Below are 19,559 nucleotides of genomic sequence, written 5' to 3'. Positions count from 1 at the left end.
GATTCCAAAATGGCAAGTTGCAGTTGCCCGACATGGTCGTCAATTAATTCACATCTGAGAACAAAAATCGGATTTTTTTTTAAATTTATCCTCTGAACTTTTCTTGATGCAGAGATTTTCTTTGGGACCTGACTTCAGGTCCCATCACGCAGAGTAGAACTAATCTAACCTCCATATTTTATTGAGCCACACGTGGCAGATCGTAATGACTTTACCAGCTTGGTCATATTATAGAAGCAGTGGCTTTAAGGTGTCACTTTGAATTTTCAGCTCACCACTTTCTCCCTCCGTGTTGGGCTTACTGTTAATGCTTCATCCGAAGTGATCCTCAAAGCACTGACAAGTGGTTAAGGATCAACCTCTGTAACAGCTGATCCGATGAGGTTTGATCTCATCTGACCTCCAAGGTCGACTATAGAGTGCTGCAGCACCCAGCACTCGAGACCTGCAGAGAACAACCAAAAGCGCATTAGGTGACACACTCACAGAAAACGCTCAAACTACTGCACCGATTATTGCTCGTGTTTTAAGCATACATTTTATTTGTACAGCCCATATAGTCCGTACTGCTACAGTTGGTTAAGACGGGGCTATTTTTAAATGTTTTATATCACAATAGCCCAACGTGGCTCCTTCATAATACAAGCCAATTGTCTGAACCTTTACGTTATTTTAAATAAGCAAGATCTCACATTTGAAAAGCTGAAATCGTGAAAAGACGTAATGACAAAATCAGTTAATTTACTGTTTCAGCTGTACTCATACTGTTAGAAGGTTGAATTTAAACAAGAATCACAGTTTACAAGATCTTATGCTTTGCACATACAAAAAACTTCTACTGTACAACGAAAGAAGTTGTCAAAGCGTGGCAAAGTAAAACGTATGGCCATAAAAATGCATCTTTGAACTATGGAGGAGCAGATGCATAAAGTGACTTGAAAAGAACAGTTAGATGAAGAGGTAGCACTGGTGGACTTGTACTGAACCTGAGTACATGTAGGCTTCATCCCAGTACTCCCAACAGGTGTTCCACATCTTACCAAGTGGTCCTTAAAGAATGGGGTCCACATTTATCTAGCTAGCAAACATGAGAAAATTGGAAATCTGTCATGCTCATATCTGTAAGGTGGCTAAATATGAAATAGTCCAGAAATTAACCTCTAGAAACACCACAAACTTTACTTTAACTATCTAACTAGCTAGTTAGCTTAGCTTAAGCGAGTGTAAACAGGTAAAGCTAAGCTAGCTAGCTTCACACTTCTACTTTGGATCTCCATCACGTGTAGCCCTGGTGCTACCAGCTGCTAGTCGCTGTTAGCAGCAGATCACGGTGGAGCGTCACTCACCTGTGAAGAGCCCTCCTCTCCACAGGCTACCATGGCAACCGTCCCCACCGGAAGAGGACAGAAGGACCGACAAGCATCTGCTGCTTCACTGGGGACAGACGTGGAGTGTTGGACGAGCTCTCATCAGGGCAGCAGTGGTGCAGGATTGGTCAGGTGCAGCTCTGAGTGGATAGCACAGGGAGTAGGGGGACACTGTAGAAGCTCCAAGTGGAATATTAATGCATGAAAACACTTGAGATGAGTGGTTTCCAGTTTGGCAGCCTGGTTGTCTCCTGCAAAGCTTTGAACAGAACAACACGTGCTGCAACCACAGTGTCCAAAACCTGGAGCACGTTGAACTTCCTCCAACAAGGCCCTTAGTGAAGCAAACTTAAATTCTCTAGATCTGGATTTGTATTTGATCTGTAAGAAATTACACACTTATAAAACACTTATTTTCTCATCAGGATCAATAAATACTTCTCTGAGAAATCGATGAAAACGTTACAAAACTCCTTTCTTGCTATGTTAATATGAAAAATTAATTCCTGGATCTGCCCCACAGAAGATTTAAAGTTTTCTTATCCGATCCAGACCGCATCCATCCACCAAGTTTCAACGTAACCGGTCCAGTGGTTTACCACAGACAGAAACACACAATAGAACACAATACACTACTGTGGTAATTTAGAGAACTATTACCATCACAGAGGCCGATAGTCCCATTAAAACCAAACAAGCTTTCGAGATAAGAGCACATTACGTTTCACAACTACACACTGGTGTTAGTTGCAGGTCTCAAGCCCAATGTGTTACCATACAGTGGCTGAAAAGAGCTACACCGTAGTGAAACACCATTTAGATCAGGATTTTCATTTATGTACAAGTGTTAAAAGATTTCCACCGAGTTTAGTGGTAATCAGTTTAAGACGCTTTCTTTCTCCGTGGTCCTGCAGACTAACCAACCAACAAACAGGGAGAAACATGACCTCCTTGGCGGAGAAAACAAGAGGACAGCAGTAAAAGAGAGCGTGTGATTGATTCATACATTTATTCATAATCATGTACAAATAGTATTCCGGTGGTACAAAGCTGTTGTAAGACTCCAGTGCTCACCCTCCTGTTGTCTTTATTGCAGTAAAAAAAGGAAATACCAACATGATCAAGAGTCAAGAGGTACTTTGGCAAATATAAATTATGTGAGAAGAAGGCAAGCAGACATCTTGAGCAATGAAATGTGAGGGGAGAAATCGGCGCAAAAAATTGCAATGAGCAGCACTCATTAAAAAAAACAAAAAAAGAATAAAAATCCATAAAAATATTTTATTTTAAACTACACACACTTAAAACAAGAGGACAGAGGAAGCCTCTCGGTTTTTCTTCTTTTCTTCATGATTACACAAACTGCAAAGTACAGACTCACAGTATGTACGGATATATGTACTGTGTGTGTGTGCGAGTGTGTTAGTGAGTGTCTTGGTTTATGTATGAAATAAACTGCATTTTACATTTAGTGTGTGAGCTCATGTCTGAAAATATGTTTATAGATTCCATTTCGTATCTGTGGACTGTGACCCTCTTTTCTAACACGGACTCGAGTGAGCAGGTGGGTCAAGGGGGAGAACGACACCGGGATATTTGGCAAAGAAACCATTGTGTTTTCAGCGGGAGGAGGCGAGTGAGCGATGAGTCAATGTGACACAGCCTACGAATATTTCTCCATACGTCCTTGTCTTTGTTCAGCTTTCAGGGTGAGACACCAAATCTCTGTGCTCGTAAACCGTACCCCAGACTGTACACGGGCGGGCGGGAGGTGGGGGGGTTGGGAGGAGACAGGGCGAGCGAGAGAGTAACAGAACAAGAGACAGAGGGAGCAAAAGTGGGAAGTTTGGTTGAGAAGTGAGACGACTACTTCATGGGAGACAAAGAGGGGCTTGTGGCTGCAGTGTCTGATAGTCTCTGGGATGATGGGGTGAACAGTCAGGGGACGGGGATGGGCTGGGGAGGTCAGGGGGAGTAAGGTGGGCTAGAGGGAGTAAAGGAGGACAGAGGGGGCGCCAGACTCCACTTCTCTCCTGTTGTGTCATTTCAGAGGTATTGTTGTAGAAAGTGCAGCAGCATTATCTCGTAGTGCTCTCCAGACTCAGGGCAGCGAATACTGTGTCGCTCATTGGGGTAGACCTGGAAAAATGGGAACAGGAAGAACAAATTATTTATTTGTGTATCCGGTAAAAATCTGCTGTGAAAACTATCTTTTCAAAAACACTCAAGACTGCACTACAACAGTTACTCCTAATGCATAATCCTGCAATTGATTAAATAATTGTATTTAATCATAAATGTACAATATATGTAACTTCCCCTGATATGGGTCTCAATCAAAACAACAACAGAAGACCGAGTTTGATGACTTGTGACATAGCGTGAAATCGTGCGACTTGTTGTCTTCACCACCATTGCAGAAAAAAATCAAACCAACTGACTCAGGCGAAAATCATGTTTCAAATGAGGTAATGTTTTTAAGTTTGATCCACATTACATTGCAAATGATTATCAACAAAACCCATTTAGAGTCTCAGGGGTAAATTGTGTAGCAGCCAAATCCAATGCAATTGAAGACATTAGTGACCTATCTGTAGACGTAATAAACAACAGAAGAAACCCCACATGCCTCCATACTGCTCGTGTGGTGTCATCCAAGTGTCCGCAAGCCCCGACAGTCCTATTCGACTCGAAACAAGATCGTTTACACCAAGTTTTAGCCTCAATGTCCTCTGATATCTTGCATTGCATGCCGTCGGTAATGCCCACTAGCCGACCCACTTCTGGTGGACTTTTAGGGGCTTCTGGCCACTTGGATGACACCACACTAGCAGTTTGGAGGCATGTTGTATTTTTTCTGTTGTTTTGTTAAGTCTGAAGAAGGACTTACGATTGACCTCAAATGTATTGGATTCTGCTCTAACAAGGTTTAACCCTGAGTCTCCAGAAGTGTTTTGTGGACACTTCACTGACCCCTCCATCGGCATAGTGGTGAGTACATAGAGTGAATTTTCATTTCTGGGTGAACTATCCCTTTAAACATTACAATGGTCTAAGCCAATAAATTAAAAACATTTATTGCTGAGTGCTTCTGGAATGTTCTTGTGGAAGAGTTACGTTAATTGCATCAACCTACAAGAGTGATTACTATTAGTGAGTATTAGTGAGTGGAATAAGGTTTGTGGTGCTCACCTGAAGCTGGTAGGGCTTCCCAGCACGGATTATCTGTGACACTAGGAAATTGGTGTGGAAAAAGTGCACATTCTCGTCTAAAAATCCGTGAAGAATCAGCAAACGATTAGGCCTGTAATGACAAAGGATTACGCGGTCACAAAAAGATGCACAACAACATGATGGGGTTTCATACAACACAAAGATAAAGATATGCCTTTCGAGTGAAGAGCAAGACTCCACATTCCATTTTGAAGGAAAATTGTCACAATTCCAAAGAAATGTATAGAAATCTTGAAATATTGCAGCTGCAGCTCTGGATTTTGAATTTAGCCTCCAGGAGCATTGCTCCAACATGCCGTTTATCAGGCCCTCGGGGGCTCCTTGATTCCTAAAAACGAGGCTTGCTTTAGCCTGACAACTCAAACATTGAATTCTGGGCACAATTTATGAAACGCAGCAGGAAATCTTTACCTGTTGTTTACCACATTCAAGAGGTTCAAAGCACATGAGTCACCTTTTAGTCTGTTGTTTGTTGGCTTCACTACGTGTATAAACAGAATGAACTTGGTGAACGAGTCGGACTGAATAACCAAGAATTTGAATTACAACTTCACATGAAATAGAAGCGAAGTGTATGACAATCTGAGCAGTTAAAAACACACAAAGCAACAGGCTCACAGACTCATTAAAAGGTGTGTGTACTGACTCGCTGGGCAGCTTGTCCACATGCAAGGCTACAGATCCTTCCTCATAGCCCTGCTGGTTGTTCTCAGGCACATCCATGTAGCGCTCTGTGTAGCCAGTGTCGTAGGCCATCCACACAGTCACTGGGGCCCCTGCGATGGCCAGCTGGTGACAAACACAAAGTAGTTAGATTGAAATGTATAGAAAAGTGTCATTTCCTGGGGCAGGAGGAAGGTAGAAATTTAGATTTAGTGTTTATATTGTAGGTTAATGTTAAATTAAAGTATGTATGATGATGAGTTGTAAACACATTTAAGCAAAATATATTCATATGTCTATCGCATTGGGGATGTATCCAAAGATATCCTTGCTGAATTAAAGCTTTTAGTACCACACTGTTACATTGTCCAACACAGACACCATGTGGATGCAAGTGGCAACTGCACCTCTAGTTCAGCTCGAACAATTCAAGTAAGAACTAAAGTCATTCTCAGTATATTTACAGTGCTTTACTTTTTGATACAAACTGCTGTAAACTCTGTTCCTGCGTAAAGGAGGCAGCAGAGCCCGCTCACTGATGGAAACGTTTAACGATGAAAGGAGGCTCCTAACCTTGAAGACATTGGGTCGTTGGATGAGGCCCATGAGTGACAGGAACCCGCCGTACGACCAGCCATGGATAGCGACGCGGCTCAGGTCCACAAAGTTAAACTTCTCCGCCACGTACTGCAGCCCCTCCACCTGGTCCTCGATCTCCACCTGACCCTGGAGAGACAGAGGTCAATCGGGTTATTAAACCTTCATGTGTGTTTAATGACAATTCATTTCTTGAATTATCTATCCCTCACGTTACCATTTTGTTTTTCAGTGCGCCTTCAAATTCCAGGCCCCTCTGACAGGAACCTCTCCCGTCAATGACGACCACAGCGTAGCCCAGAGAGGCGAGCGTGTTCAGACGGAGGTATTTCATCCCCTTGAAGGAGTTGTTCACCAGCTGCACCTGAAAATACACACACGTTTTTCCCCCTTTAAACACTCATAAAGGTTTTAGTGATATTTAGTAAATAGTGTTTTTAATATATGAGCAATGGCTCTTGTGTCATAATGCTGATTAAATCACAGACTCAGGCCAGAAGAGAGAGGATTTAGTTATGTACCTGTGGGCCTCCATACACAAAGAGAACAGTCGGGTGTTTCCTGCCGGGCAGCAAGTTATGAGGTTTGTATACCATCCCATAAAGTTGGAAACCAGACTTTCCTGGAAAGTCAAAAATCTCAGGTGGATTGTAATCTCCCGGGCAACCTTGAAGAAACATTAACAGATGAGGACATAAAGTTAGCAGATTGTTAGGTCAACTCCTATTGTAGACACTTTGGACTAAACTATAAATATAGCACATGATTATATGCTCCAAGCAAAGAGAATTGTGTTAAGAGTCCTAACAGTTTGTTATAAACAGTACAGATTACGAACCACACAAAAATTTGATTTGATATTAGATTGTGATACATTTTCATCTGAAAACCGATACAGAAATACATCATCTTGTGACACTCAATGTACAAGCTCCTTTTTTCTTTTCAACAAACATTTTAATCTTAATCTTCAGTGGAAGTCTTCTGTACCATTCATCTACTTCAAACTTAAAGTGTTTCCTGCCTGTGACCCTTTTACGTCGGACAAAGTTCGAAAAACAACACAGTAAAGGAATGTCTTCTCACGCCTGTTATTTTTGATCCATTATAAACAATCAACTCTGACACAAAGTGCTCGTGATGACATACGTGTGAACAGCACATTATCTGATCACACTCTTTGTCTGGACGAGGGCATTGTGGTTCGAATTCGCCGTCCTTGATCTAATCAAATCCAAACCTCAACTTTCCCCTACAGACTCTGCTCTATTGATGCTTCCAGATATAAAGCCTCAGATGGTGGCCAACCTTCACACTTGGCCACACTGATCTCTAAAACCAAATGAGATCAATTGTATGAAATCAACCATTGTATACTGTACAAGAATGGCACCAAGTAGAGTGCATATTTAAATTCTCTCGATCCAGATTGTTCTTTGGATCTGCAGCAAATTGCTCAAACTCATGAATATCAGTCCCCTAAACATTTGACGTGTAATTTTGTATCAAGATCCACAAATTGTTCTGAGAATCCTCTCCTTGTCTACATAGAGGAGTTGGTGTTTGACATCATCCGTGTCTCTCTATAGAGAAGGCAATTTATTTCTTTTCGGAAACCCCCCCACAGTAAAGTGGTCGTTTACATCACATCCTGTTTACCTGGTGATTCCATCATGCTGGCCCAGAACTCAGGTGCCATGTGTAGTGGGTCACCTTCTGAACCGGTCAGCTTGTAGACGTGAACACATGGGGGCGTACTCACGTTACTGTAGTGGCTGACAAAAAAGTCGAAGTTCTGCAGAGTGACAGAGTGGAGAGAGGTGCAAAGAAATCACAAGTGTTAAAGTGTCTGCTTTGCCCAAAATAAACCACAACCTGCACAGTGTTAACCCCCAGTGGTCAAACAGCTGTCACAAAAACCTTTCTTATTCAATTCTACTCAACTACATTAAACTAGGAAAAATACATTTAAATTCCTCACTGCTTATTTGACATATTTTTGCCCGAAAGCAAAATGAAAAACTCTTCAACATAGGACTGAAACCGATGAATTTTTGCACATAAGGTAAACATAGTATTTTTCTTTTTTTTACCTTACTAACAGAGCAACTATGAGAGAAGCCAGGCTTGGTTAGTCTGACTACGTCTCCCGGAGAGTCGTAGCTGACCACGTAGAGGTGGTGCTCCAGTGGAGTGTCTCTAGTTCCCTGGAAGTAAACCAACTTTGTCGCCTCATTCACCCAGATCTACAAACAGAGAGAACATAGAACAAGTTAGGGAAAACTTTAGAGGTGCCAACAAAGCATCTTCACATCGACTGACTTCTTCAATTCTGTATTATGTTTATGTTATTTTTTTCCTTAGTTCCCCAATTTTCAGACAAAGCGGAAAACCAGCAGAGAGAGAAGGTCGCTGCAGGAGAAACCTCGCAAAACATCCTCAAGGAATTTAAATTTCAAGCACACCATTTTATCTAAAAAAAAAAATATGAGGGAATACAGAGGCAAATATATGTCACACATTTTAGGTATCCAATTGAGGGATTCAATCTGACCTTGGAACCATGCCTTGCCAGGACTTCCCATTCTCCACTGGTCAATGTCATCTCCTCCTTGATTGCACATTTGAAGTCTCCTGAAAAAACAAAACAGATAATGGAATCAACATGCTCCTTGACATAAACCCTGACAGTTGAGTTCAGATGAGATAAAACAGACAGCCACAGGATTTGTTGACAGACATCGAGTCAAATAAACGCAAGAGCGTCTGCTCAGCTCTTACCCTCTACGTGGTGGTAGTCCTCTGTCCAGAGGTTGCAGCCCGGTTGCAACAGAGATGTTATTTTATACAGGTGGCTGAAACCCGTTTTAGACTCATTTACCCAAATAAAAGTGAACTCATCTTCTGTTGTTTGAACAAAGGGGTAGTATATATCATGAACCTGTGGGGGGGGAAACAACCAGTTACACTTACAGCAGAAAAAAACACTAATAAAAACCAACAGGTGAGTAGAAACAGAACAGATAAGTGACATAGAAGTGTTCATGTGGAATGTGAAGAGACTTACATTAATCCAGACATCGGTGGTCTCTTCATAGATTATGTATGGCTGTGTGTCACTGGGCATTGCATCCCGACTCTCCTGCCTCTGAGCGGGGTCATCTGTGACAGGGATGAAGAGAGCAGGAGGCAGCAGGACCAGCTGGAGCTTCCTCTGGCTGCGGTCCAGAAGCACCGCCAGGCCACTGAGTGGAAGAGCAAACAAAGTCAAGTGATTGCTTTTTACTTTAAGAATAATTGATTATTGAAACAACCATTTCATTAAAAAATGATAGATACAAACTTTTGTCCCATTAACATAAAAGTTGCCAAAGGGAATATAATCTATAGGTGTCACTGGTCACGTCATAGCATAAAATGTCGTAATATCAGGTTGTACAGCTTCTCATGATTCATGTCGAGAATGACAGTATCTCAGTTCTGAGTGGGACACTCACTATTTGCCGTCACTCGTCCATCCCACTCTGGCGATGTATTCTGTCCCTGGAAACAAGGAGGCGAAGGGGACCGCCAGCTCTTTATCTTGTGTGCTCACAATCTGTAAGTACAACCACACACGCACATTAGGAACGTCCGATTATCATGTTGATGATAAAACGATTATTAATAAAAGACTCACTCTTCCTTGATGGTCTGTCTTGATCTCTGCTAGTTTAAGTGTAGCCTGGGGATTTTTGCTACCTGTAAAAGAGACACCAGGAAATTATAGAAATAGTCAATAAACGATATTCAAGGCTCCGAGGCACAAGTGTACATGGCTCCACTGACCTGTGCGAGGATATCTGTACGCGTCTGCTTTCCGCTCCTCCAGAGCTGGAGATGGAACATGAATAATCTCTACTTCCGTCTCATCCACCTCTTCATACAGAAGATACACTGTTTTACCTCCATTAGGGTCTGAGAGGGAAGAAAAATGATCAAATTAAGTTTATACAGGAAACAGTGTACGAAGAGCCACAGAACTATTAATATATAGGAGCATTGGCTGTCAATTTGTCATTTGTATTTGAAAACAGGAAAAAATGGAGTATCTGAAACTGCTTTCAGTCACACACTGAACTTCAGACATCTACATGAAATTTTCCAGAGGGGGCTGTATGTAAGAACGGAAATGTCTGAGTCAGTTCCTTCAGACATTTTCAAAAAGTCCACCCCGAGTTAAATGTCTGGAAAATGGAAAATTCAAGTGAGCGGGCGTGTTGATGACTTCTCTAACACACAGGAGACACAAAACTGGAGGAATGCAGATATTCCAGTATAAGATATTTGAAGATGTCAACTTGGAAACATCACGAGATTCAAGAGCGTTTGTTGATATGGGTTGACACAGCGTTGTTAATATGTGAATGGTAAACTCAGGAAAATGTCCGGATTCTACTTTCCTGACATTTTCTGTCTAAAAAGAACTTAGCTAACTCCCAGTACTTACCTTCGACTGCTGAGGGACTCCACCAGTAGCCAGTGAAACGGTCAAACTCTTCCTGGATGACAAATGTTGCTACCCCTGCAGACTTTGGATCCTCCTTCACATTATCCAAACCTAAAAGATATTAAATATATTAGGACAAAGGAAGTTTACATCCATGGGAATTTATTAGTATAACCGTAAAAGGTATAAATTATATAATACTATGCTATTATACCTTGAAATTAAAAAGATTTGGCATATCCATTTATTGTATTATAATATAAAATGAAATCGTCAACTAGCAAATTAAATAAGCTGTTCTGCAACTGAATGCACTGCAGTGAATTAAAGAAGATATTAAATTCAGAGCAAGCAAAGCCGATCAACACGTTGCATTTCATTGCCTTTTTAAATAACTCAAATAAAAGCCAGTGGACTCAGACCTTTGTGGCAGTAAGTGAGTCTCCTCTCCTCGCCCGTCTTAATGTTGGCTATCCACAGGTCGTTGTTGTTAATGAAGGCTATGAAGTCCGGGTCTCCGGGGCAGACCTTGGGGTCCATACGTGTCCCTGAGCACTGGGTCTTGATCTCCACAGGCTTCAATGAAGCAGACTGCTAAACCCAAAAGACACAATCTTAGTCATGGGGGAAACAGAAGTGGGACATTGGATCCAAAGATTTAGGTGGAGAAAGCATCCTTAATGGAGACAGATTCACCGACATGAAAAGGTCCACAGAGTAAAGTCATTGAGAATATAGGACGAGATGTTGAATATTCCTTACAATACAATTATGTAATTTGTAAGATGATTTAAAATCATTGCTTTGTTTGCTGTAATACAGAACCATGGGAAAGAGGCTATAAACCAGGTGTATTCAACTAAAGTATAAAGAGGTCCAGTTAGAGAAAATTTCTTGAAGCAAAGGTCCGGAAGATCAGAATGTCGAACTATTGAGTGTGATATATGTTTAAGTAGCCTAGTAGTTGTATCAACATCTGCATGTACTCACCTCCTGACTGTCAAATCAAATGAATTCAGTACGATTCAAAAACTTTTTGAAAATATTTATTGTCACGTAACATAGAACTGAACATATATGTATGATTGCAGATATGCATAATGTTCTCCCATGAACTAAATAAAAGTAGGGCTGCATTTCAAAATAAGAGAAAATTAATCAAATGTGTTTCTCTCCCTTTCTCCGTCTCACTCTTCTGTTTCTCTACCTTTCTCCATCTCACTCCTCTGTTTCTCTCCTTTTCTCCATCTCACTCCTCTCCCTTTCTCCGTCTCACTCTTCTGTTTCTCTACCTTTCTCCATCTCACTCCTCTGTTTCTCTCCCTTTCTCCATCTCACTCCTTTGTTTCTCTCCCTTTCTCCGTCTCACTCCTCTGTTTCTCTCCCTTTCTCCGTCTCACTCCTTCTCTTTCTCCGTCTCACTCCCCTGTTTCTCTCCCTTTCTCCGTCTCACTCCTCTGTTTCTCAACTTTCTCCTTCTCACCCGTCTGTTTCTCAACTTTCTCCGTATCACTCCTCTGTTTCTCTCCCTTTCTCCGTCTCACTCCTTTGTTTCTCTCCCTTTCTCCATCTCTCTCCTCTGTTTCTCTCCCTTTCTCCGGCTCAGTCGTCTGGATCTCTCCCTATTGTTTTATCTACCTGTTGCTATATTTATTTTTCTTTCAACCGTCTTTTCGTGTGTACCTTGCCTCTAACTCTCTCATCAGTCTGCACTGTAGAGACGCTATGTTAACCGCCTCGAATGCACAGATTTGATTGGCTGAGTAGTAGCACGGGGGATGGCTTAACTCGCATGCAATTGGTCTGTGGGTTTCCTCATCCGCTAAACCATTACCGTAAAAACTAAAGAAGTCTTTACAAATAGATCCCGCCCCGTCAGATTTTAAATCATAACCTTCTGTTTTGGCTGTAGGTCCGGGTCCGTACGGGACGGCTTCTGGGTCTGCATGTGGCCCGCCTGTTCATGACCCCTGCTATAAACTATCAAAAGGTGTTTTCTGTCTACCTGTGCCACCACATTTGTGCACTGTGGAGGTCTGAGCTTCCAGACCTTTACCTTGCTCTGAATTCAATCTGTCCTGAGAATCTGGGGGTTCACAAACTGAGGGAAAAACTAAAATCAGCAGTGTACTCACAATGAAGCCATTGTTGCCTCCATCCTGACAGTAGAAGAGGCTATTGCTGGCCTGGAAGAGGAACAGGCCTGTCTGAGCATGGTAGTCATAGGAGGTTATACCAAATGCTCCCAAACGTTTACGCTCTCTCAGCAACTCCTCCTCTCGAGAGTAGGCCCCCTGGTGAGGTGTAGCCTTAAATGTCCGACATGAGAGAAGAAGATAAAAAATATTACTATTACATTTTTACACGGTATATGTTTTTAAATGCATATATAGACAGGAATTGACTGTGAACTATAGTGGAAAAAGGACATTAAACTGACCCATCCTTCCAGATAAAACTATTGTGTAACGGTTGTGCAGTGCATGCATTCTTCTCATAGTTTCTACCTTGGTCGCTTAATCTTTATAGCTTCAAAACATATTTCAGCTACTCAAAAACATTAAGTGCTTATCTCGCCCATTTCTCAGACACATCACCCTGTGCCATTTGTTACAAACAGAAAGAGTGGAGGAATTCACCTGGAAGTGATCCAGCATCTGTTTCCAGGACAACACTAAGAGGGCCTCTTTACGGATCTTCTTGGGGATTTCAGAGTAGAGTAACGAATTCTCTCTGCTCCCATAAGGCATTCCTTGTAAGTACATAGAAAAGCAGCTCAGACGACAGATCAAAAAATGCTTGTGTGAGCTGAAGGAAGAGGAATTTAACACAGTGGTTGTTTTAATGTCATGAGGAAATCATATTGTGCTGACTAGAGCAGAAAACATGACAATGGTCAAGTTAAAGGAGAACAAAGAAACAGCAGATAGGGAGGATTGTATGCAGCATCGTCAATCAGCTTACCAAGGTAGTACAACCGGTGGGAGTGAGGTCCATTCTCATCCTTCTTCTGCACAAACTGGAAGTCATGGGGGGCCTTGTTAGCGATCATGCCCGAGTACTTCCTGCTACAGTGGATAATGTCACGAAGGCCCTCCCAAGAGTGTTTCTCCACAAAGAACTGAGATGGCACGTCCTCCATCTCCACCACCTCCGTGCTGTCCGAAAGGCCGTCCACAGCCATCATGCTCACAGTCAAACAGCTGGATGTTGACATTAGAAACAACTGGTAAGAGGTGCAGACACCCACACACTCCTGCATCCATGCATTCCTTCAATAGAATTTGTCAAAACATGTAACATGGACCCACGGTCTGGTACGGTACCTTTTCCAGATACCCTCTTTATTGTCAACAAGTTTGACCCTCTTGACTCTATGCATTCACCGGTCAACGTGCCTCACCCTGATCTGTAACCTATGAACAAAGGACAGAGCTAAAATCATTCACATTTTCCAAAGAGAAAATAAACAAGCAAAATACAACCAACTCTGCTCCCAGAACAATAACAATCTGAACAATACACTGCAATTCAATCCTATTACACTGCATATATTCTGTTTACAAGGTATATTATTCCATCCTACTTATACATTTATATTTCCTGGGGATTATGTTGCATGTTTACTTATTATTACTTTTACTGATGAGTATTTTTGACTGTGCTCTTCGCTGGATTGAATAAAGGAGTATCTTATCTTATTCGTACATATAGTTAAGCATGGTAACAAACAATAGTTGGACAGCAATTAATTAATAAGACAGCTTGGATAGATCATACTTTTGAATGCACCAGTCTTCTTAAGGTTTTACTCTTTTAGTTTTGTTTGAAACCAGTCCTCACACTACAACACAATGAGCGAAATCAATTCCTTCATAGAGCCCCACCTCAAATAAACATGGAGCGACAGACCAGGGAGCCAGGAAAGAATCGTAGTCCCTGTTTAATCCCTCGTGTGAAACGACTGATATTTACAGCTGAGCAGCAGGTGAGGTCCAGGGTTTAGGGAATACCCCGCATGCCTTCCTTTCTAATCCATGACTGCTGAGGGATCAGTGTGAGGTAAACAGCAGTGGAGGGGAAATATATATACTGTAAACTGAAGTTGGTTCCTGATGATTGTGTTAGGAAGGTGTGTGATACTTAAATCTGTGTTTGAGAAACACTGATCTCACAACAAACACAACCCAGTACACACAGTAGTTGAGCGAACCTGTGTACAAGGCGTGGACTAACGGACGAGTATTTATGAATGGGGATCTCCCAAATCTAGATCGTACTTTAAATCTGCGTGTTCTAGTGGAAGTATAAAAGAAAAGATCCTAAACATCAACGTTAAACTCACAATGGTCTATGTGTTGTCATGTAGAATGTGTGAAAATGGAAATATTTACAACAGCAACTTGTAACGTAATACAAGGAAAAGGCCCCGTTGGCTCCAGCTGCTCGTTTGAGAGCCTCTAGCAGCCTTTCTTCAGGGTGGGGGGGCAGGTCCGGTGGAGTTTAAACCACAGATACCGTTAATGTTCAGTTAGCTAGCCTGCAACAGAGCTTTGTTCTCCGATGTCAACTACTCAGTCCCACCGGAGGAAAACACCGGCAAATCCGTTGGTGTTAACAATGCTACCGACAGCAATGTTACATTTGACAGAGGACAAAGAAGGCGTGGATTGTAAGAAGATGTCACTTATGAAAGAGTGTGTCTGTTAAATCTAGCTTGGCTACATTTTGACATGACAGCTCTCTGTCATTTTCGCTCTGAAGCTAACTCGCTAGTTTAGCTAGTTAATGCTACACGGCCGCTAGCTAGCGGTTTCTGGTTTTCTAATGGAGAATAAAACAGACGCTCACGAGACCGTCCCCGTGACATGAACTGAGATGAAAGAGAACACTTACCGACCTGGCCGCTGTTTCTTGAACCTGTGTGTGGGCTGTATTAGCTTGGTGTCAGTAAACAGATATTACAGCTGCTAAAGGTTGAGTCCATGGCCCTCAGCGGCCGCACAAAATGTAGCTGGCGTTCAGAGCGGAGGGAGGAACCTTGGATGTGGTCACGGAACACTCCGGGATGTTTTCAGGGCTGCACCGCCGCTCTGATGAGGCGTCAGTGACGGTCAGTGCTGCGCCGCCTGTGGCCGGATGCTTCATGAGCACTGAGCTGATCGGCTCCTGTATTTCAGGACTTCTGGCCTCAGCAACTGCACATGCATCATTTAGACTACACATACAACTGTGAAGTCTATTCCCCTAACACACCATTGATTTGAATCATTTCTTGATCGATCCAAAGCACCAAATCTGATGTATACATCTATATAGCTAGATTTTAAGATATTTGAAACAATGTCACTCTGTTGTTTCCCAGTGATATTTACTGGATGTACATGAGTACTACAAGTACTCCAGTTTCGTCTTAACCTTACAAAGCACCACTCATTGTTGATATTAAACCACCCACTGACGACACACCTTAACAGCTTCAACACTGGAAATCGAAAAAAAGACCTGGAATTTTCCATTTGAAACATTGTGCAAAAGAAATCAACGCAGACAAGTTGTGTGGAGCACCCAGTTTCCTTTATTTATACAAATACAGCCATTCTACTTCAGAGGGATGAAACGAGAAGAGTGTGTGGCTCCAATACCGGGGCGACCGTGCTTGACTGGCTTGTAAGTGATGGAGAACTCGCCCAAGTAGTGGCCGCACATCTCAGGCTGTGAAGGGGAAAGACAAAATAAAATCAAGATTGGCAGACAAATAAAAACCTCATTTAAATAAATTCTGTGATACGAAAATACATCATCCTCGATGTATAAAACGGCATTTTGCGATTTAATAGCTGCTGATAATAGACTGTCAATTACAAGTTTCACTGATCTTGTGTAATTTAGGCAGGATTGACATTGTGTGCATCTAAAACTAGAAGTCGGGATGAGATGTGTTAGCCTGCATGTTCCTATAGGCAATGATTCTTAATAGCTCTGCATTCATTAAATACACAACTGTTGTCGTCACTTTTCTATAACATGTTGTGGAGTGTGTAATACTATAGCTCTGAGAGTTGACTTTTTCAGGTCGAGACATGGATGGCTCAGAACTTAAGATGAGTGAGAAACTTGGTAAGATAATTCTCACTGAAGACAAGGACCAAGAGGATTCACTTAATTTGCCAAATATAACCTAACTTCTGTATCAATTTGAGCAATTTCATCTCAGGTTTTTCCCCAGCTATATAGTTGATAGCAGCCACTACTGGCTCATTTGTCTGGAATGAGATTTACATGCCTCCTCATCTGCAGCCTCCACTGAGCCATGTTTCCAAAATGTCAGTAATGTAATTTTAAACGTGCCTGTTGGAGCTGACTGACTGGATTCCTGTAAAGACCCTGGTCAGGAAGAAAAAACTCAACGGGCACTATTAAGTTCTTGAAAATTATTGTAGCTTGAGGCCTACTCAGTGTTTTGCACCGAAGCAACACCATATAAACTGGGCCTACGCCGCTGTGAGCGTTAAAAGACGTGAATAGATGTGTGCGCGTTGCTCTGCACGGCATGGAGCCAAATTATGAGTGACCGTAGAGTTTTTTTGCTACTGTGTTGTCTTTTCTAGTTTCCAGTCAGTTTATGTACAAATTCTCTGGCGTCTCTTTACTTCAGAACGAGTTTTGTTGGAGCTGGTAATTGTTGAGGAGCATTTACTTTTTCTTTAAGAACTGCAAAGAAGACCAGAAAGACTGAGGACATGGTCTGTAGCGAGGTGCGATGCTATCAAGCTGACCAATCACAGCTCTTTGGGTCTGCGTTGCCCTTGTGTAGTTACTTTTTTGGGGGAAGTGCACGTCTCGGTACGGCGCAGACTACATGGGAGCTAAGACTTAAATTCGATGCAGAAGCATGAATTGGGCTTTAGACTCATTTATCCTGACCCGTTTCTCTGTACAGACAGATGCCCGTTATGTTTAACTAATGTATATTTATGACTCGTCTTCTTCAAAACACAACTAACGGATATGTTGATTCATAAGAGTTCAAGGTTAAACACTTGCTCTCTGCTAACCAAGACAACCTCACCTTGATTTCAACCTGGTTGAAAGTTTTGCCGTTGTACACGCCAACCATTGATCCGACCATCTCGGGCAGGATGACCATGTCCCTGAGATGGGTCTTCACCACCTCCGGTTTCTCCATGGGAGGAGCCTCCTTCTTGGCCTTGCGCAGGCGCTTCAAGAGGGACTGCTGCTTACGGCGCAGTCCGCGGTTTAGCCTCCTCCTCTGGCGGGCGCAGTACAACTGCATCAGCTGCTCACTAGAGGATGAGAAGACAGTGATGAGAATTACACCAAAAAGTATCTGTGATAACTTGTGACATAGACAGACAGCATCTCTAAAATTAGAGACCATATCCTTTAGAGAATGAAGTGGGCAGAGTCTATAGTCTGGTCTAGAGGATTTTCCCATTTGTTTTATCAGCTCGTCCTGCTCTTATTGCATTGTTAGCAATTTTAAGCCACTGCCCCTCAGCCAACAAGATAGCAAGCTAAAAGGGACAGACTAGTCAGGCCGCTGTGGTGCAACCAGTCATCCGGAGGATGCAGCCCCTGAAATGACACAGCTACAGTATGGTTTGGGGATTGACAGCAGAATCCTGTATCAGCAAGGATGTGCCAATTTCTGTAAATACTAGGGTTGTGTCTGTTGTCACTCAATCAATATTTCCTACTTAGAGAACTATAGTGAGTTTACCTGTAAAAGAAAGAAACACTGTCACTACTCTGTCCTGGTAATTGTCGCAGGATTATGACGTACAACAAAAACTTCGGGCTGTAGAAATACTTCCACAGTAAATTTCCAACATTTATTTTACATTGACTATTAATACCGTAATTTTAAAAATCTATTTAAGTGTAGAAATAAATAAACTTGATTTCCGCAGTTTGTGCTGCGATGTGTTGCTCTGCTCCATTTACATGACAGGTCGGGCTGCCCTCACTCCATCGCAAGTGAAATGCATAATGGGAAACAATAACAGCTATATTTAGGGTAAAAAAAAAAACTTCACTTAACACTCAGACACGACTACAAATGGGCAAATTCCCGATATAGTAATTAGTGGGTGATTTCAGACAGCCTAGGCGTGGTCTCTAGTGAGCTTCAGAAAACATTTGTTTTGATCAGCTCAGAAATAAACGAGATGAAGAACCATAGCAATTAAAAGTTGGATTACAAATGAACGGTTTCGAGAATAAGTTAAGTTTCATCTGCTGCAGTAATATACAGTCACGAGTTTATCAAGATGCACAACCTGAGTTACAGGTTTGACAGATAAAGAACAAGGACAGAGTCATTTCTGGAAAAAACATTTCACCCGGATCGCGTTTAATAAGTTTGACTGAAACGAACTTCAGCTTCTCATTACTACTGATCAGCAGGACCGACTTTATTTAACCAGAGCGATTGTGGCTCAGTAGCTGCCGCTGACCACAGATCAGCATCAGCGGCGTGTGACTCACTAGGACATGTCCAGCAGCTGGTCCAGGTCCACACCTCGGAAGGTGAATTTCCTGAAGGTACGCTTCTTCTTGATCTCGGTTTCCGCCTGGAAGAGACAGACATGGCTCCCGGTCAGAAAGTAGCTTCCACAGTTAGCATTCACACCATGGGGCTAACACTCGGCTCGTGGCCGCACTGTGACAATACTCAAATGTTGTGTGTTGGTGTTTTAACTCAGAGGAACATTATACACACGGCTCGGTTCGAACCATTAGCTCAGACTACGCAGGGCCACCGTGTTAGCTTAGCCACAGCTCAGGCTAACACGGACCTTACAAACATGTTTATCTGACATTTTTGGGCCACGATTTTCTACTCATCAGTCAGTGTGTGTGTGTAACTGTCTGGTGTCACAGTCAGATATCTTAACTATCCGCCATACAGCTCGGATGAATGTAGATTATATTCAATAAGAGTCGCGATCGGTTAAAACACCTACCATCTTGCCTGGAGTTCCGGGGGGAAAGAACGGCCTGAAATCCCGCCCGGCCTCATATCGCGGGATTTAAGACACAGCATCCGGTGGAGTCTTCCGGCATCAGTTTCCTCGTTGACCAGCAGGTGGCGCTGTGACATCAAAATAGCAGTTTCTGAAAAGTGTCAGATTTCTACCTACGTGTCCGGGTTTCACTTTGGTTTCTGTAAATAACTGTTCAGT

The 19,559-nt window shown here is 42.4% G+C and overlaps 2 protein-coding genes across 4 annotated transcripts; both read right to left on the bottom strand.

Annotated features, from left to right (window-relative positions):
* Positions 1 to 2,357: 2,357 nt before the first annotated feature.
* On the bottom strand, positions 2,358 to 15,402 carry LOC128455192 (dipeptidyl peptidase 9). 3 transcript variants are annotated; one of them, XM_053438870.1, is made up of 21 exons: positions 15,247 to 15,402; positions 13,677 to 13,766; positions 13,315 to 13,553; positions 12,990 to 13,102; positions 12,486 to 12,659; positions 10,773 to 10,944; positions 10,351 to 10,461; positions 9,690 to 9,818; positions 9,541 to 9,602; positions 9,359 to 9,459; positions 8,929 to 9,106; positions 8,643 to 8,802; positions 8,416 to 8,495; positions 7,955 to 8,107; positions 7,521 to 7,656; positions 6,383 to 6,528; positions 6,079 to 6,225; positions 5,838 to 5,990; positions 5,248 to 5,390; positions 4,560 to 4,671; positions 2,358 to 3,506 (listed from the first exon to the last, which is right to left on the bottom strand). In XM_053438870.1, the coding sequence occupies exons 2-21, from the start codon at positions 13,730 to 13,732 to the stop codon at positions 3,414 to 3,416; spliced, it is 2,658 nt and encodes an 885-aa protein (XP_053294845.1). In that variant the 5' UTR covers positions 13,733 to 13,766; positions 15,247 to 15,402; the 3' UTR covers positions 2,358 to 3,413. The 3 variants fall into 3 exon arrangements, with proteins under 3 accessions (XP_053294845.1, XP_053294847.1, XP_053294846.1); XM_053438872.1 differs by having other exon boundaries at positions 10,773 to 10,941; XM_053438871.1 differs by having other exon boundaries at positions 15,251 to 15,402.
* A 503-nt stretch (positions 15,403 to 15,905) lies between these two features.
* rps15 (ribosomal protein S15) lies at positions 15,906 to 19,400 on the bottom strand. The gene is made up of 4 exons (XM_053438881.1): positions 19,341 to 19,400; positions 18,862 to 18,947; positions 17,423 to 17,657; positions 15,906 to 16,065 (listed from the first exon to the last, which is right to left on the bottom strand). The coding sequence occupies exons 1-4, from the start codon at positions 19,341 to 19,343 to the stop codon at positions 15,952 to 15,954; spliced, it is 438 nt and encodes a 145-aa protein (XP_053294856.1). The 5' UTR covers positions 19,344 to 19,400; the 3' UTR covers positions 15,906 to 15,951.
* Positions 19,401 to 19,559: the final 159 nt, after the last annotated feature.

Source organism: Pleuronectes platessa, chromosome 13 (genome assembly GCF_947347685.1).
Source record: "Pleuronectes platessa chromosome 13, fPlePla1.1, whole genome shotgun sequence".
Lineage (NCBI taxonomy): Eukaryota > Metazoa > Chordata > Actinopteri > Pleuronectiformes > Pleuronectidae > Pleuronectes > Pleuronectes platessa.
The sequence above is the reverse complement of the archived record's forward strand: the minus strand, read 5'-3'. Positions and strand labels throughout refer to the sequence as shown.

Excerpts from the sequence above, each read along its gene's own strand:
- LOC128455192 (XM_053438870.1), bottom strand. The coding sequence starts at position 13,732 with ATGCATAGAGTCAAGAGGGTCAAACTTGTTGACAATAAAGAGGGTATC. Across the intron at positions 10,462-10,772 it reads ACTCACTTACTGCCACAAAG|GTTTGGATAATGTGAAGGAG; the intron begins GTCTGAGTCCAC and ends AATATCTTTTAG. Across the intron at positions 6,529-7,520 it reads CAGCATGATGGAATCACCAG|GTTGCCCGGGAGATTACAAT; the intron begins GTAAACAGGATG and ends TGTTTCTTCAAG.
- rps15 (XM_053438881.1), bottom strand. Across the intron at positions 17,658-18,861 it reads CAGCTGCTGGACATGTCCTA|TGAGCAGCTGATGCAGTTGT; the intron begins GTGAGTCACACG and ends CTCATCCTCTAG. Across the intron at positions 16,066-17,422 it reads TCAACCAGGTTGAAATCAAG|CCTGAGATGTGCGGCCACTA; the intron begins GTGAGGTTGTCT and ends TCCCCTTCACAG.